Source organism: Rhizophagus irregularis, chromosome 18, assembly GCF_026210795.1.
Source record: "Rhizophagus irregularis chromosome 18, complete sequence".
Lineage (NCBI taxonomy): Eukaryota > Fungi > Glomeromycota > Glomeromycetes > Glomerales > Glomeraceae > Rhizophagus > Rhizophagus irregularis.
In genome coordinates this window covers 3,685,567-3,703,622 of record NC_089446.1, presented here as the reverse complement: position 1 = coordinate 3,703,622, position 18,056 = coordinate 3,685,567, and the positions used below count along the sequence as shown (strand labels likewise).

The following is an 18,056-nucleotide window of genomic DNA, read 5'->3' as shown; positions in this document are numbered from 1 at the left end:
CATTTTTTTTTTATAGTTTATAATAGAAATAGATTTTGATCTTGGATCATATACTCATATAGTCGTATACTCATATAGTCATATCATATATACTGTATATTTTATAATTTATAATAGCGGATCATATACTGTACATATTGGGAAATCGCATTGACAAGATACAATAAACTGATTACATTATTTTAATACCAAGGTTTAAAAATCTATACTTGCCGTCGGTTTAGTTATGCTTTCACGTGAATCATAAATCCCACTTATTTCATGTAATAATGTAAAACCTTTAAATATTTTCTTTATAATAATTTATCCAAATGGCTCAAATTTCAGATTAAATTTTTTTTTAACCTGCCTTAATACCTGTACCATAGTTTCTTTACACTACCTTTATTACCTTTACACTACTTTTACACTATCTTTACACTATCTTTACTCTATCTTTTGCACTCACTATCTTTACATTATCTTTGCATTCACTATCTTTATATATTATCTTTGCATTCACTACCTTTGCACTATCTGTTATATGTTATATATTGTTTAATTTAAATATACATACTATTATTACTATATAAATGCCAAATTTTTAAATTGTCTTTAAACATATAAATACACTAATGAATGATAAATAAATATACAAATGTTCATAAGTTAATAAAGTCACAATCATGATATAAAATTACAATTACACTAAAATATTACTAATGTTACTAATGTTACTAATGTTACTAATGTTCATAATTTCAATTCTAATATTAATTCTAATAAAATGTTCAGTTTCTTCCCCACCAACTATCAAACATTGAGGTTCTTCCAATAGAAGTTCTGGCTGTTTTTTTCAAGAAATTTCCCATACTTCCCACACCATCAACAACTCCTCCAACCATACCAGACATTGAACCAACGGAATTTACAGAAACTGGTCGTGATAATATTGGTCTTTGATCCTCAATCATCGACTCATATTTACTAGGAGTTCGAGAGGATTGTGAGAGGGAACTATAATGAGGTTCATCAAAAACAGATCGAGCTTGGCGAAGCTCTTCAAGTATCTATTAATTTAATTAAGGATTAAATATTAATTTTTATATATATATTGTAAATAGTTATTTCACGGAGATACTGAACGTCCCGTATACAATTTTAAAATACTGATAGACTTTTTAGTTTCAATAATCAAATAATCAAGATATAAATACCTTTTCATAAACTTCGATTTGCCCGTCCAAATATTGTTTCGTATTTTCCCTGAAATCTTGAACACGCTCATCGTGAATTCGGTCTACTTCTGCAAGTGTAACATTAAATACCGTATCACAACGAGAACGAATCGTTTCAATATCTACGTCCTTATTGAGGTAATAAATAACAATTAGATATTATTTCTTTCATATTTATAGATTATAAAAATCTTACCCCCAAATGCTGTAAACTCTCATTTTCTTCGGATACTTCTTTGAATTTCTTGTAAGCGCCCGTGTGCATATCAACTAAAGGCTACAAAATTAGGAATATCTATTTGGTTAAGTTGATTCAATTTTTGTAGATGATATAATAATCTAATACTATGTAAATCATTGACTTTCTAGTACTGAAATTCATGATCGGCCTGGATTATGTATATAAACCATTTATTCTCCCTTGAATTGTAATTTAATAAATACCTCATTATTGCTAAATGGATAATTATGCTCTTTAAAATTTTCAATCCATGGAATTACCGCTTCTTTTGCCTATATGTAATATGTAATATATGTAATTATTATCAAGGAATTCATATAAAAATGAAAATTTATTTATGACTTACATGTGAATCATGCAAATCTGCTATCGTTTGCATGCTTTCGACTGTTGACTGAAGTGCTTTTGTAAGACTGAGACAAGCTGAAAAAAAAAAATGATAAATAATTAAAAAAATATTACCTGTTATATTAATTAATCAAGCAAAAATCAAAATAATTTAGAATATTTACCATAACATCCATCCCTCCAACACCATGCACCATCTTCATTCGTAGATTCAAATCCGTCCCCAGAATTATGACCTGTGATAAGTCTCAACAGAGCAAAACTCACTCTACGATATTGATGTTGCATTTCTATATGAAACAAACCATTGTTATTTAAAAATTATAACATCTCGAAATTAGAAGAATTATTAATTACCATCAAGAGAATCCTTATGAGCTTGTGAAGCTTCATTTATCCAGGGCATTAATTTTTCCATTGCACGTGCATGCGCTTCAAACCGTTCCATCGTCTCAATCTCACTAATTAGATCATATATATTAGATTTATTATATATATTCATATATAACTATTGAAACTTACCCGTCATCAACATTAAATTCGGGATGATAAACATGTTGGAAAAACGCGTGACCAACTATCTTGTCAGACTCAAACCGTTTTTCTTGTTTACGCCATTCCTAAAAAGTTAAATGAATTATTAGATTTGATATTATAACCTGGTTTAGAGTAAAATATGACACGTTACTGATTCGTCCTCACAACTCAAAAAGTGAGTTAATAAATCTGAGTATCGAATAACTGGATGACGAGCTAAACGATTAATAAATCGTTCCAGTGCACGACGACGTTTTTCTATGAATTCCTCGTTGAAGCGTCCGGAATATTGTTTTTCTGGTAGAGGTGGAAGAACAAATGCACCAAATTTAGCAGACAACCGATTATATAACCATTCAAATTGACTGAATCTTCTTTCAACAGTAACCCGAACACCATTCGGAAACTGACAAAGTAATTCCAATATTTAGTCACACATTCAAAGCATATATGAAAAAGTAAGAATTCCGAAAAATTTACCAAAGATGTCACATAGAATATTGTGTACTCGGATACACCTCCAAGTTTAACACGTTTCTCAGGATTGTGGACTATAACCTTGAAAAGAACTGCTTTCTCATGCCAACTTGGTCCACTCTAAACAGATTAACAAATTGGGGTTAGTTTAATTAAAAATCATATTCACGTAGAATTATTTACCTGAATGTAATGTTTATCAGACTCTGTTATTTCATCTCCTTCTTCATTATCTCCCTTCGATTCATTAGCCGAATCACTATCTGCAAATAGTTCTCCGCCACTTAAAATAAATTCTTCAACGCCGGTAGTAACAAACCAACTAAATCGATTCAATTGTCTTCTGCCTAATATAGTACTACTACGGGAGGGACCATTAGATATTGGTGATGTAGTTGATGAAACCATGGAATCATCAGATTCACAAGATAATGTGGGAGAAAGAGCTAAATTATGAAGTTCCGCAAACTCGGTAGTATACTAATCAAATCAATGATTAGTGATTTTTTATTTCCTAAAAAAAAATAATAGTAAAATGTAGTAAAAGCAAAAACTTACTGTTATATAAGCTTCAGGGACAAGTCCTGTTATACCATCTTTTTCAGCCAACGACCACCCTTCAGATAAGCGCTCTTTCAAAACGTTAAGAACATCACCAGCTTTAAAAGACAATTCCTGATATGATTCACCCTCAAAGTTATATAAAGCTCTAGCTTGTCGACCAACTGGTTGAGTAAAAATTTCAGAAGCTCTTGGAGTTTTATCGTCTGCAGTTTTCTCATTAGGTGATACTGGCGTGGCCGGAGGTGACTCAACTATTGACTCAGTTATTGAATAAGTTGAATAAGTTGAATAAGCTGAGGAAATTGTATCTCGTTTTTTAGGACCTATAGAAAGTCTTGCCGGCTTTGGTGGGACAACTGGACGAACTTTAGACATTATAATAAATTGTTGAGTTGAATGCGTAAAAGGTAGGGAAAGAACTTTTTAGAGAATCATTATCTCCTTTTTTTTCTTTTTATTCTTTTAATAAAATTCGAATTCCCCCTTATTGTTTGTTACCATATTTGGATTATCTAAAATTCGAAGGAGTTGTTAGATCAGGTGCAATATCACTGGTCACCACATACTATTTTGCGTGACCCGAACAAAAGATCGACGTGTATTTTTCCGACTGTCATTTGCGAATATTTTTATCTCAGAGAAATGATCTTGGTTAGAGAAATTAAGTCTGTATTTATGATACAGTATTATCATATTATGATTTATGATAACTTAATATCATATAAACGCTTTTATTATTTTTTTGTCCCAATTGTACAAAATTCTCACTTGGTTCCTCTTTTGTTGTAATCGTTTTAATTGAAAATTTCTAAAGCTAAGTTTGGAAAGAATAGTTTTTAATGAGAAATGCGAAAAATTTGATTTTTATAAGAAAATTTTGTTTTAATAATATGTAAAATTTCGAGAAAGAAAAGATTTGTTATAACCAAAATTTTCGCGAAAATCATGAATGATCTAGTAATTACTTTAATTTTTATGATTAGTACGATACTAGTACGACAAGGGCACGATCACCTTTTATTATTTGCATGTAAAAAACTAAACTAATTGACGTTTTCCAGATGTCATGTCAAATTTCGGTTTTCGTTAAAAGTTCTGTATTACAAGAACTTTATCTGTTACATGCTACCATGTGTTGATGTGTCTCATGATTTTGATCTTATGCACAAATAAATCATCCCACTGATCGTCATCCATAATCGTTTTCCCACTCTCTCTTGATAATTTTTATTTTTTCAAGTTGCAATGGTTTTTTCAGACCTAGTGCTAACATTTTTAAGTTTTTGGGCATTTGTACATGTTATATATCGTATATTATTACGGCAAAATTCATTGGTATTGACTTATTATTTTTCAGTTAATTATTTTAACATAATTATTTAATAATCTAGTTTATTTATTTATTTTTTTTCCTTTAGCATGGTACACATCAACATTTATCCAGAATAAATATTCCATTAAGTCATCTTCCAGTATCAAATCCAAATTTAGTATTTCATAAACCACCAACAGTAACACTTAGTTATTTTTGTCTTCGCTATAAAACAACTAAATTTAATGCATTTTTCCAGTCACTTGCAAATAGAGCACCAAAATTCTGGAAAATATGGTTTGATATAGGAGTTTTAGTCGGAATTTCAGCAATGATAATTGGAATCGGTGTTATGATTTTAGCGGGATGGAAATTATTAATGGGAATGATTAGATCAGTTGAATTTAATTTCCAGAATCATGATATTAATGATAATAATTTTTCTTTACAACCGAAACTTGTGAAAAGAAGTGGAGAAATAAATCATCAAATTGAAAAGAATAATGAAGATCACCAAGTATTTATACCCGTAGTAAGTGTTTGTTTATAAGTGAATAATCACAATCGATTATAAATTCACATTTCACTGTTATAAAGATACCTGGAGTGACATTACCAACTTCACATCTCATATATTATCTTATTGCGCTTTTGATTTGTGGAATTATTCATGAGGCTGGACACGCCATTGCTGCTTACCGGTATTTTTTTTTAAAAAAAATTTTTTACTAAAATTTATGTTAACTAATTATATTTTTTATTGTGTTGTAGTGAATCCGTGCCAATAGATTATACAGGAATATTTTTATATTTTTTTTATCCTGGAGCATTCGTTAGTTTTTCTGACTTGCATTTTAACAAATGTTTATTCAGAGAAAAACTTCGTATATTATGTGCGGGAGTTTGGCATAATATAGTCATATTTCTCTTTGGAATGTTTATATTGAATTCAGGAATAATTACATTATCAATGAGTCTCACTGGATATAGGTCTGTAGAAGGAACTGGAGTTAGTGTTATTAGTGTCGAGGTAAGAAAAATTATAATTATTTAACGTTTCGTTTATTTGATTTTTTTTTTTCCATTGATGTTTAAAAAAAATATATATGTATAAATATTCATGTTAAATTAGAGTACAGATTTAACTGGAATATTATATCCTTCAACATTAATAACAAAATTAGACGATTATGACTTGAATGAGGCTTCATTGGATAAATGGAACAATTTTTTGTTAAAAAATTATGAATTAACAAAAGGTAATTATGGATTTTGTGCATCAGAAAAGGATATTACACCTTCATTAGATTGTTGTGATATCACCGCAGTTCATCCTTATGGAAATTCAGAAAACAAAGAAATTTCATGTTTTCAACGATCTGATCAAAATAGTTCACATTATAAGGTAAAGATCTCGAACGGCTTTTTACACAAGAATTTTGATCGTGAGAATTCTTCACGGTTATACCTAATGTTACTATATTCTCTTTTTTAATAATAATTAATTACTAAATTAAGATTTTCTTTTTTTTTTTGTTTAAAAGGAATTAAGTTGTCTTCATGCAAGACCAATATTAGTTAACATAAATGAACAAAGGTGTAGAAAGGATTTGGATTGTGATAATCCTTTACCTATGTGCGTATTACCATATACGCCTTCTGGGTTCCCCGTTCCCGTGAGGATTTATTTTAAACATCCTCCGTGGATTGCAAATCAAAAGGAAAATAAAGAACAAGTTTTATTATGGCTTGGAGACTTAGAAAACTTGTGGGAAATAGTACAAGTTAGTACTCTTCAACCAAGATGGTCATGGGTTCCTCTATGGATTCCTTTCACTGTAGAAATAATCATAAGGCAAATATAATGTTCATATTTTGTTATAATTATTGGATGAGGTAATAAAAGTATCGATTTTCGGCCGATATTTCCATTCCAATAATATTATCAGTCAGACTACTAGGTCCGTGAGGATCGACATTTTCCTAATAACCTGATTGGTAATAATCTTTAAAATATGTTGTATACTAAATTACATTTATTTCATCGTTTTATTTATAGGTATACAGTATCATTTTCACTTGCACTATGTATATTAAACATATTACCAGCATTTCAATTGGATGGATATCATGCATTAACAACAATATTAACACGATTATATGAAGTTGATGATAGAGCGAGCACTGCAATAAGCATTAGTAAAAGAACTCGACAAAGGAAAAACCTAGAAAATGGAGTTGTTTATGGTGTTACCGGTTTAGTTGGTTGGGTTGTATTTGGGACTTTAATTTCCGGTGTATTTTTTGAAGGACATTAAAAACCACAATTCACAAATTAAAATTTATTTATTATGATATAAATAGTAGCTTATTTTATGAATAATTCGTGTTTCTTATCTAAATCATTACAGAATAAAATGAAACATTAACTTAAAAGAAAGACTACTGACTGTATGGAGTAATGTATAAAGAGCAAAATTTATTTAACAAGTGACAAATTAGAATAGATCAGCATGATCATTGCAAATGTATACATGTTATCATAATTATTAATAAATATAAAGAGTATAGCAAGTACAATATCAAGCAATTGAATTTTAAAACTGCACAAGAATTGTTTAATTTGTATTATTTATTAACTAGGTTGTTTAACCATAGAAATAAAAAAACTTTCATATTTAATTTAGAATTATACATTTTACACAGTTTTACCATTCTTTAGAATTAAAAAATATTATGAATAAATTTAATAAATTTGAATAAAATATTTTTATTTAACTGGAGAATAGGTATATAAAAGCTTATAAATAGGTAAGCATAAAAAGTTCACTTCCAGTAACTTTATACTTTTCAAAAAACTTCCTTTAATTCTGTAATCCAATTATCACCATTCTTTCCTTCAAAAATTGATTAACTTTTTTTGATATCCAGTTCTTAACTTGAAAATAATAAGGATTTTTAATTTGAAGTTTTTGTTTTTCAGATTGGGATTTTATATCAAATTTTAAATAAGGTAATGTAATATTTAAAATTTGAAAAGAGATAATTAAACCAATTTTTTTTAATAAATAATGTTTTTTTAGATATTAGAAATTTGTTAAAAATACCATTCCATAAAAAAATAATTCAAAAGAAATAAGGAATATAAAGTTTGTAAAAATGAGAGTTTGATGAAAATTTTTATATAAAATTTTTGAAGTCATATTTATAAAACAAGTAAAAAAAATTTCTTATACAATTACTTATATGACAACTGATGATTCATAATCTTTAATTATATGTAAAAATATCATATAAACTGAAATAAATTGATATATAATTAAAATTTTATATAATTTATTTTACTATAATATAATTTTTTGTAATATATATCCTTTAAATAATAAGAAAATTGTGCAAGCATTGTTTAAGTAATTATATATGTAAAATTGCATTAATTAATCTAGAATTTTTTTTTATTTTTGAATAAAAAACATCATCAAATTTATGTTAAAAATATTATTTCTTTATATAAATTATTTTTTTGTATAGTTATTTTATAGGTAAAAAAATTAGCAAATTTTATAAAATTTTACAGAGATAATCACATCATGTTTCTCAACTATATATCCTAGAAATTTGAAATTTACATATGTTATATTAGGTAGGTAACCTTAATAAAATTCTTTTAAAAGATTTTTAAGATCGTTATTATTATATATAATATATTTTACAAATAATTTGTTAAAAAGTTTAATATTAACCATTTTTGCATAATATATATAAAAAAAATAATACTATAATCTTAAATTATAAAAACAAATAATTTTATTTATTTAAAAAAAATATTTGTAATTTATTATTAAAAAATTTTACTAATTTTTATAATTCATTATTAAATTTGCAAGTCAAATATATTTATCAAAAAAATGTATTTCTTTATAGTCTACTAATAGAATCTTAAACATTTAATATAAAACTTATTATTTTTGCAATTATCTTAGTATTTAGTAATCTGATTTGAATGAAATTTTTTTTATTTTATAAAGTTTAATATTAATTATAAATTAAAAAAAAGTTTTTCAAAATTGGCTAATTTTTTTTTTTAAAAAAATAATTAAAAAAAATAAAAAGTAGTAAGGGGAGTGACACATATTACGTCATATTCATTTTACTATGAATTCTACCCCCCTCCCCCCCTTGTCAGATTTAATAACCAATTAAATTTAATTATACAATTTATATAAATAGAATAAGTGTAACATCAGATTTTAATTATCTCCCCCCCTCTAATAATTACGTCATATGTGTCACTTCCCTAATAATATATAATAATTATATAAATTTTTTATATAAAAAAAATAATTTTTTGTAATATATATAATTAATTATATAAATATCAAGTTAGATATAAATGTAAAATATTATTATTAAAACTTTTATTAGTAATTCAATTATTTTAAAATTTTTTTAAAAAAAATTTTTTTTTAAAACAATTCGATAATATCGATTATTACGAAGTTTTCTAAAAGATCCAAATTCAACCAATTTTTTTTTATAGTTAATAGGTTTTAATATATATCTTTTACATAATAAATATAAATAATCTTTAAAATGTTCATTATTATATATTTTCAATTTATAAAATTTATCTTTTATTTCACCTTCATAATTATAATCTTGAATATATATTGTTTTTGCTTTAAAAATAAATAAATTAGTTATATAAAGTAAATATAAAAGTTATTGTAAGAAATTATAATAATTACCTTGTAACTGGCGAATAATTTCTTGAAATTTAATACTAGTCATAATTGGTAAAAATCTATTAAATATTTTATCATAATTTAATATGTTATTTAAATTTAATTTTGATAGATGATTTCCAGTAAATTTCATATTTTTAAAATAATATTCCACTTTTGTAGTCCAATGATTATCAAATTCCTTTTTTAAAAATTCAATAACCTCTTCTGATGACCAGTATTTAAATTCCTTAATTTTTTTATTTGAATGGATTAAAATATGATGTGGATATATATATTTATCTAATTCTTTTTGTGAATAACAATCTTTAATAATATAATAGTATTGATTATGTTGAAGATCTTTTAAAGATATAATATGTTCTGGAATTTTATTATTATCATTAATAGATACAAATCCTTTTCCTTTAGCTTTTTTTAAAAATTCAAAAAATTCCAAATCATCATGTATATCTGTTTGAATATAATCATTACTAAAATAATCTTGAGTATATATTGTCTTTGCTATTAAAAGAGAATATAAATCAGTTATATAATAATTTAAAATTATAATAAATAAGAAATTACTAAAACTTACTATAAAGTTGGCTGATAATTTTTCTAAGATTATATGTAATTCCAATTTCTTTAGCATATAAATTAGAAAATCTACCATAATTATTTAGCATAAAAAGTTCACTTCCAGTAACTTTATGCTTTTCAAAAAACTTCTTTAATTCTGTAGTCCAATTATCACCCATTCTTTCCTTCAAAAATTGATTAACTTCTTCTGATGTCCAGTTCTTAACTTGAAAATAATAAGGATTTTTAATTTGAGGTTTTTTGTTAAATTTTAAATAGGGTGATGTAATTTTTAAAATTTGAGAAGAGATAATCAAGTCAATTTTTTTTGTAATAGATAATGTTCTTTTAAACGTTAGAAATTTGTTGGAAATACCATTCCATAAAAAATAATTCAAAAGGGATGAAGAATATAAATTTTGTGGATATAAGAGAGTTTGATAAAGATTTTTACATAAAATCTTTTTTGAAGTCATATTTACAAGACAAGTAAAAAATTTTTTCATGCAATTGATTAACGGTTCATGATCTTTGATTATATTTAGAAATTATCACATGAAATAAATTGATTCACCATGTATATTGTACAATATATATATTATTTGATTAATTCTACATAATATTTTCCTTTTTGAATTATTGAATAATTTATCTAAAACATTGTAAAATAACAATTCTACTAATAAAACAAATTTTATATTTAAGCCGATAATATATTAATAATTTATTAAATAATAATCAAAATTATCTTTATATAAATTGCTCTTTGAAATAGTTACTAAAATAGTTTAAAATTTGGTTATACTAACTGTTAAAAATTTGAAATTTTATTTGAAATTTATATATGCAAAAAGCAATATTTATAGAAATATATTATTTTTTATTTTAAATTTTTTTTTATTTTTTTAATAAAATTAAATTAAGCAAATAATTCCATAAAATAATTTTAAAAAAAAATTCTTACTTTTAATATTTTATACTTAACTTTACATAAAAATACTTTATATAAAATGTTATCCTATTCTATTTTTGTTATTCTACTAACATCTGTAATTATTTAATTATATAATTTAATTGGTATTAGGATTTTATTTCTTATAATAGAAAATATTTCATTTTTTATTACTTTTTTTTTAATCTATTTCAATTTGCTCTTTTTAAAAACTTATTTTGAAAAATAAATTCTAAAAAATCAATTTGATAAAATTTATTATTTCTAATTTTTTAAAATAATTTTATTAAAGTTGAATATTTGCAATAATTATTAGCATCTTTTTTAATAAGTTTAAAATTTCTTTTTTAAAAGATTTTTTAAATTGTTATTATTATATATAATATGTTTTACAAATAATTTATTAAAAAGTTTAATATTGATTATTTTTGTATATATTATATATAAAAAAAATAATGCTATGATCTTAAATTGTAAAAACAAAATTATTTTATTTATTTAAAAAAATGTTTGTAATTTACTATTAAAAAATTTTACTAATTTTTGTAATAATAATTTGCAAGTTAAATATATTTATCAAAAAATGTTTTTCTTTGCAGTCTACTACATTTAATGTAAAACTTATAACTGATTTTTTGCTAAAATTAATCCAATTTGCTTTTTTTTATTTTTTATTTTTTTGTAATTATCTTAATATCTAATAATCTAATTTCAATGAAATTTTTTTATTTTGTAAAACTTAATATTAACTATAAATTAAAAAAAAAGTTTATTAAAATTAGCTAATTTACTTAATTTAAAAAAATAAAAAGTAGTAATAATACAGTATATAATAATTATACAAATGTTTTATATAATAATTTTTTGTAATATATATTATATAGTTATCTGATAGAAAAGAGTAAATAACATTATTTTCCATCAGTTAAATTTTATATCTGAGAGACCTCTATGATTATATTTATCAATAGTCTAAATAGTCTAATAAAGTACTTTCTTTCATTACTATTTTTTTTTATCATTATTTTCTTATAAATTTATAATAAAAGTAGTGCTCCTAACAGATCGGTTTAGACCGGATTTAGCTTAAATCTGATCTGATCTGATTTTTATTTTAATAGATCTGATCTAATCTGAATCTGATCAGATCTGGTTCAATTTGATCCAAATCTGGTTCGGATCTGGTCCTTGTATTAAAAAAAAGAAAGGAAACATTAATTACGTTCCTTAAAGTAAAAAAAAATAAAAATAAAAATAAAAAAATGAACTTACCATAGTTCGTTCTTTTAAATCCTGGTCGTTCAGCTTCATCTCGCGTCCAGCATCAGGAAATTTGTTTAGGCGTAATTTAATGTAATATTTCGAAGGTAGTGTAAAATTTCGAAATATTACACTAAAAACGTAATATTACAAAAGTTTACGCTCTTAAATTTGAATAATTATAGTAATTTAAGAATATCTCGCTATCTACTGATCCAATCAAGACGATCTATAGCTCATTGGAATCAGCTCATCAAGACGAATCGAATGGTAGTAAATTCGCATTTCTACAGTTGATAGAACGCTCTATAGTATGCAGTAAAGTTTTAAATTAATAGAAAGTCATCTATCAAACGTAAAGATACGATTTTACTACCATTCGATTCGTCTTGATGAGCTGATTCCAATGAGCTATAGATCGTCTTGATTGGATCAGTAGATAGCGAGATATTCTTAAATTACTATAATTATTCAAATTTAAGAACGTAAACTTTTGTAATATTACGTTTTTAGTGTAATATTTCGAAATTTTACACCACCTTCGAAATATTACACTAAATTACGCCTAAACAAATTTCCTGATGAGGTTTCCTAAAAATAAAAGAAAGGGAACGTTAATTACATTCCCTTAAGTAAAAATAAAAAAAAATTTAAAAAAAGAAATGAACTTATCATAGTTTGTTCTTTTTTTAAATCCTGGTCATTAATGGCTTCGTCCATGTCCAGGTTTCCTAAAAAAAAAAAGAAAGGGAACATTAATTACGTTTCCTTAAGTAAATTAAAGAAAAAACTTAAAAAAAGAAATGAACTTACCATAGTTCGTTCTTTTTTTAAATCCTGGTCGTTAATGACTTCGTCCACATCCAGGTTTCCTAAAAAAAGAAAGGAAACGTTAATTACGTTCCCTTAAGTAAAATAAAAAAAAAACTTAAAAAAAGAAAACAAATTTACTATAGTTCGTTCTTTTTTTTAAATCCTGATCGTTAATGTCTTAACGACTTCGTTCGTTCAGGTTTCCTAAAAATAAAAGAAAGGGAACGTTAATTACGTTCCCTTAAGTAAAAATAAAAAAAAAACTTAAAAAAAGAAATGAACTTACCATAGTTCATTCTTTTTTTAAATCCTGGTCGTTAATGGCTTCGTCCACGTCTAGATTTCCTAAAAAAAGGGAACGTTAATTACGTTCCCTTAAAGTAAATAAAAAAAAACTTAAAAAAAGAAATGAAGCTTACCGTAGTTCGTTCTTTTTAAATCCTGGTCGTTAACAACTTTGTCCAGCATCCAGGTTTCCTAAAAAAAGAAAGGGAACATTAATTACGTTCCCTTAAGTAAAAATAAAAAAAAAACTTAAAAAAAGAAATGAACTTACCATAGTTCGTTCTTTTTTTAAATCCTGATCGTTAATGACTTCGTTCAGGTCCAGGTTTCCTAAAAAAAAAGAAAGGGAATATTAATTACGTTCCCTTAAATAAAAAATAAAAAAAACCTTAAAAAAAAGAACGAACTCACCATAGGTTCGTTCTTTTTTTTTAAATCCTGGTCGTTAGGCTTCGTTCGTCCAGGCTTCCTAATAAAAAAGAAGGGAACTGTTAATTAAGTTCTCTCAAATAAAAATAACAAAAAAAAAGAAATGAACTTACCTAGTTCTAGTGCTTCGATCCAGATGAAATCCATCATCTGGATTATACAAAAAAAATCCGGATTATATCCGGTTTGATCTGGATTGAAATCCAGGTCAGAAATCCGGGTGAAATCTGGAATCCGGATCAGATTTCATATATAAAATTTTTTAGATTGCATATGACGATCCATATTAGAGATAATGGTACTTATTAATACAATTTGGTAGGTTTTTTTAAATTTTGTAGCCTTTTTTCTGATTTGATTATTGAATTTAAATTAGCTTATTTTATTGTAATTCGGGCCAGCACTATTAATTTGGCCTGAGTTACAAATTTATTCAAATTTTGATAAAATCAGGCTTAAAAAACAATATCACGTCTTAAATTATGATTTTACTTAATAAGATTAATAAAAATGTAAAAATAATTTTCACTTTAATTATATTAAATAAATTAATAATAAATAAATAATTTTTTACTAATCATCAATTTATCATTGTTCATGACAAAATTTATATATTACAAAATTATTTATCAGTTGTGAAACTAATAGACTATTTATTTATTACAAAATCTATAAAAAATATTAGAAAAAAATTTTTTTTTTCTATCCAGATTCCGGATGAATCTGGATATTTTTCATCCGGATCAAAATCCGGATCAAAACCGGATATCCAGATGAAAAAAAATCTGGATTCATCCGGATTCATCTGGATGGACTAGAAACGAATCGAAATACTACTTAGTTCGTTCTTTTATTGCCGTTTTCAGAAATGTTGACAATCTGAAATTTTGACCATTTTATACCGAACACACCGAACACACCGTGAACACATACAAAAAATTATGCAAACTTGAAGTATTCATGCATAACTTTATATAAAAACTATTTTTGTCACTTTTTAGATATGAATAAAATTGAAAATATGAAAATTTGTACCGAACACACACTGAATACAAACGAACACACCGAACACACCGAACATTGGCAAATACAAGCAAATACAAGTGAATACATATATGCAAATAATATAATTTTTATACATTTTTTTATGCACACTACCTAAAAATATATTACTAAAGTTTTAATTTTGCTTTTTTTAAAGGAAAATTTGTTTTTTTTTAATTTTAATTGCTGTGTTCGGTGTGTGTTCGGTGTGTTCGATTTATAGAAATGATCGACATTCTAATGTCAACATTTCTGAAAATGGCAATAAATCTTGGTCGTCCAGCGTCCGTTCGTCTAGGAAAGGATTTTTAAAAAAAATTTTTTTTTTAAAAAATTTAAAAAAAAAATCTGATCTGAAATCTGTTCAGATCAGATCAGATTTTCTCGTGTTTGATCTGATCCGATCTGAATCTGATCAGATCAGATTTTTTTTAAATCTGATCTGATCTACGAATCAAAATTTTGAAAACTGAACCGATTTGACTCAGATCAAATCTGCAGATTCCAGATCAGATCGGATTTTTTTTGGAGCACTAAATAAAAGTCAAAAAGCAATTCCTTAATAAAAATAAATCTACATTAAATAAGACAAATATATTATATATATATATATATATATATATATTTTTAACTATTATTAAGAGGAGTAATTTTATATTTAATAACTATACTTTTAATTTTCCACATTAATTAGCTTATATAATTGATAATGTATATAAATATATTTTATTGCATATATAATTAATAATAAAATAAATTTCATATTTGATATTGTATATAAAATACTATCAGATAACTATAAAATTTTACTATATATGATCCTATGTATAGATCATTTTTTTATGAAATTTCAGCAATAGTTTTTTTAAAAAAATATTTAAAAAAATAAGTTTTGCTGCTAATAATAATGAAATAAATTTCAACTTTGATGAAGTTATCAACTTAATTTAAAACTTTACTAGAAATGACCTTTATAATATTTTTGAAGTATTTCTGAAGAAACTTTGTGTATTCAGCAATACTGCCATATTTCAAAAGAGTTGTCCTAAATGTATACAAATACTTTATGAACCTTTTATTTTGAATCTTATTTAGACAAACTTGTACTTTTGGGTGTAAATAATATAAAATTTATATATCTTTTCTGCTTTACAAAGATTTTACTATCTACTTTGCAATTATGCAATATGAAAAATTAAAAGCTCTTGTAAAGAAAAAGTCAGCTGACATATTAACAACAAAATTTACTAATGATTTATATATAAAAAAAAGATTTTAAATTATAAAAACAAAATAACTTCATTTATTTAAAAAAATGTTTTGAATTTGCAAGCCAAATATATTCAGAATCTTGGACATTTAATATAAAATTTATAACTTTTTGTTAAAATTAATTCAATTTGCTTTTTTATTTATTTATTTTTTTTTTTGCAATTACCTTAACATTTATTAATCTAATTTAAATAAAAATTTTTTTTATAAAACTTAATATTAACTATAAATTAAAAAAAAGTTTATTAAAATTGGCTAATTTTCTTTTTTAAAAAATAATTAAAAAAAATAAAAAGTAAGGGCACTGTCAGATATTACCTAATATCACTTGAATATAAGAGCTTACCCCCCTTTCCTAAGTAAGATATGTTATATATATAATTCTTTATATAGTATTGTATGTAACCTAAAATTTTTAGTTATTTCCTTCTCCTAAAATATTAAGTAATATCTGACAGCATCCTAATAATAATATATAATAATTATACAAATTTTTTATATAATAATTTTTTGTAATATATAATTAATTATATAAATATATATTATTTAAATTATTTTTTATGGTTTTATTACAAAATTTATATTTATTATTATTAAATAATTTTAATAATTCAATTATTTTTTTAAACAAATAATTTTTTTAAACAATTCGATAATATTGATTATTACGAAGTTTGTTAAAAGATTTAAATCCAACCAATTTTTTTTTATAATTAATAGGTTTTAATGTAGATTTATTACATAAAGAATATATATATTTTTTAAAATGTTCATTATTATATATTTTCGATTTATAAAATTTATCTTTTATTTCACCTTCATAATTATAATCTTGAATATATATGGTTTTTGCTTTAAAAATAAATAAATTAGTTATATAAAGTAAATATAAAGTTATTATAAGAAATTATTATAATTACCTTGTAACTGTCGAATAATTTCTTGAAATTTTAGATTAGTCATAATTGGTAAAAATCTATTATATATTTTATCATGATTTATTTTGTTATTTAAATTTAATTTTAATAAATGATTTCCAGTAAATTTCATATTTTTAAAATAATATTCCACTTTTGTAGTCCAATAATTATCAAATTCCTTTTTTAAAAATTCAATAACCTCTTCTGATGACCAGTATTTAAATTCCTTAATTTGAAAATCAGATTTTTTATTTGAATGGATTAAAGTATGATGTGGATATATATATTTCTTTCTTTCTTTTTGTGAATAACAATCTTTAATAATATAATAGTATTGATTATGTTGAAGATCTTTTAAAGATATAATATGCTCTGGAATTTTATTATTATCATTAATAGATACAAATCCTTTTCCTTTAGCTTTTCTTAAAAATAGACGAAATTCCAAATCATCTTGTATATCTGTTTGAAAAAAATCATTACTAAAATAATCTTGAATATATATTGTTTTTGCTATTAAAAAATGATATAAATCAGTTATATAATAATTTAAATTATAATAAAATAAAATAAGAAATTATTAAAACTTACTATAAAGTTGTCTGATAATGTTATAAAGATTATATGTAATTTTGAGTTCTTCAACATAAAAATTAGAAAACATATAGTTATTTAGCATAAAAAGTTCACTTCCAGTAACTTTATGCTTTTCCAAAAACTTCTTTAATTCTGTAGTCCAATCATCACCCATTCTTTCCTTCAAAAATTGGTTAACTTCTTCTGATGTCCAGTTCTTAACTTGAAAATAATAAGGATTTTTAATTTGAGGTTTTTTGTTAAATTTTAAATAAGGTGATGTAATTTTTAAAATTTGAGAAGAAATAATCAAGCCAATTTTTTTTGTAATAGATAATGTTCTTTTAGACATTAGAAATTTGTTGGAAATACCATTCCATGAAAAATAATCCAAAAGAGATGAAGAATATAAAGTTTGTGGATATAAGAGAGGTCGATAAAGATTTTTATATAAAATTTTTTTTGAAGTCATATTTATAAGATAAGTAGAAAAAAATTTTCTC

The 18,056-nt window shown here is 24.0% G+C and overlaps 4 protein-coding genes across 4 annotated transcripts; 1 reads left to right on the top strand and 3 right to left on the bottom strand.

Annotated features, from left to right (window-relative positions):
- Positions 1–265: 265 nt before the first annotated feature.
- Positions 266–3,759, bottom strand: OCT59_010425 (uncharacterized protein; the record flags this gene model as incomplete). Its single annotated transcript, XM_025317939.2, has 12 exons — positions 266–1,049; positions 1,197–1,346; positions 1,414–1,494; positions 1,662–1,730; positions 1,805–1,881; positions 1,971–2,096; positions 2,164–2,267; positions 2,329–2,426; positions 2,495–2,749; positions 2,824–2,940; positions 3,004–3,300; positions 3,379–3,759. 12 exons carry the CDS (start codon positions 3,757–3,759, stop codon positions 771–773), a joined length of 2,034 nt encoding a protein of 677 aa, XP_025177312.1. The 3' UTR covers positions 266–770.
- Positions 3,760–4,629: 870 nt separating this feature from the next.
- On the top strand, positions 4,630–7,014 carry OCT59_010424 (uncharacterized protein; the record flags this gene model as incomplete). Its single annotated transcript, XM_066132991.1, has 8 exons — positions 4,630–4,719; positions 4,803–5,228; positions 5,294–5,397; positions 5,468–5,726; positions 5,829–5,955; positions 6,025–6,101; positions 6,241–6,551; positions 6,756–7,014. The coding sequence occupies 8 exons, from the start codon at positions 4,630–4,632 to the stop codon at positions 7,012–7,014; spliced, it is 1,653 nt and encodes a 550-aa protein (XP_066000582.1).
- Positions 7,015–9,418: 2,404 nt separating this feature from the next.
- On the bottom strand, positions 9,419–10,478 carry OCT59_010423 (uncharacterized protein; the record flags this gene model as incomplete). The annotated part of the gene is made up of 2 exons (XM_025330412.2): positions 9,419–9,945; positions 10,019–10,478. 2 exons carry the CDS (start codon positions 10,476–10,478, stop codon positions 9,419–9,421), a joined length of 987 nt encoding a protein of 328 aa, XP_025177310.2.
- A 6,219-nt stretch (positions 10,479–16,697) lies between these two features.
- Positions 16,698–18,025, bottom strand: OCT59_010422 (uncharacterized protein; the record flags this gene model as incomplete). The annotated part of the gene is made up of 3 exons (XM_025310900.2): positions 16,698–16,909; positions 16,978–17,490; positions 17,569–18,025. 3 exons carry the CDS (start codon positions 18,023–18,025, stop codon positions 16,698–16,700), a joined length of 1,182 nt encoding a protein of 393 aa, XP_025177309.2.
- Between the last annotated feature and the right edge of the window lie 31 nt (positions 18,026–18,056).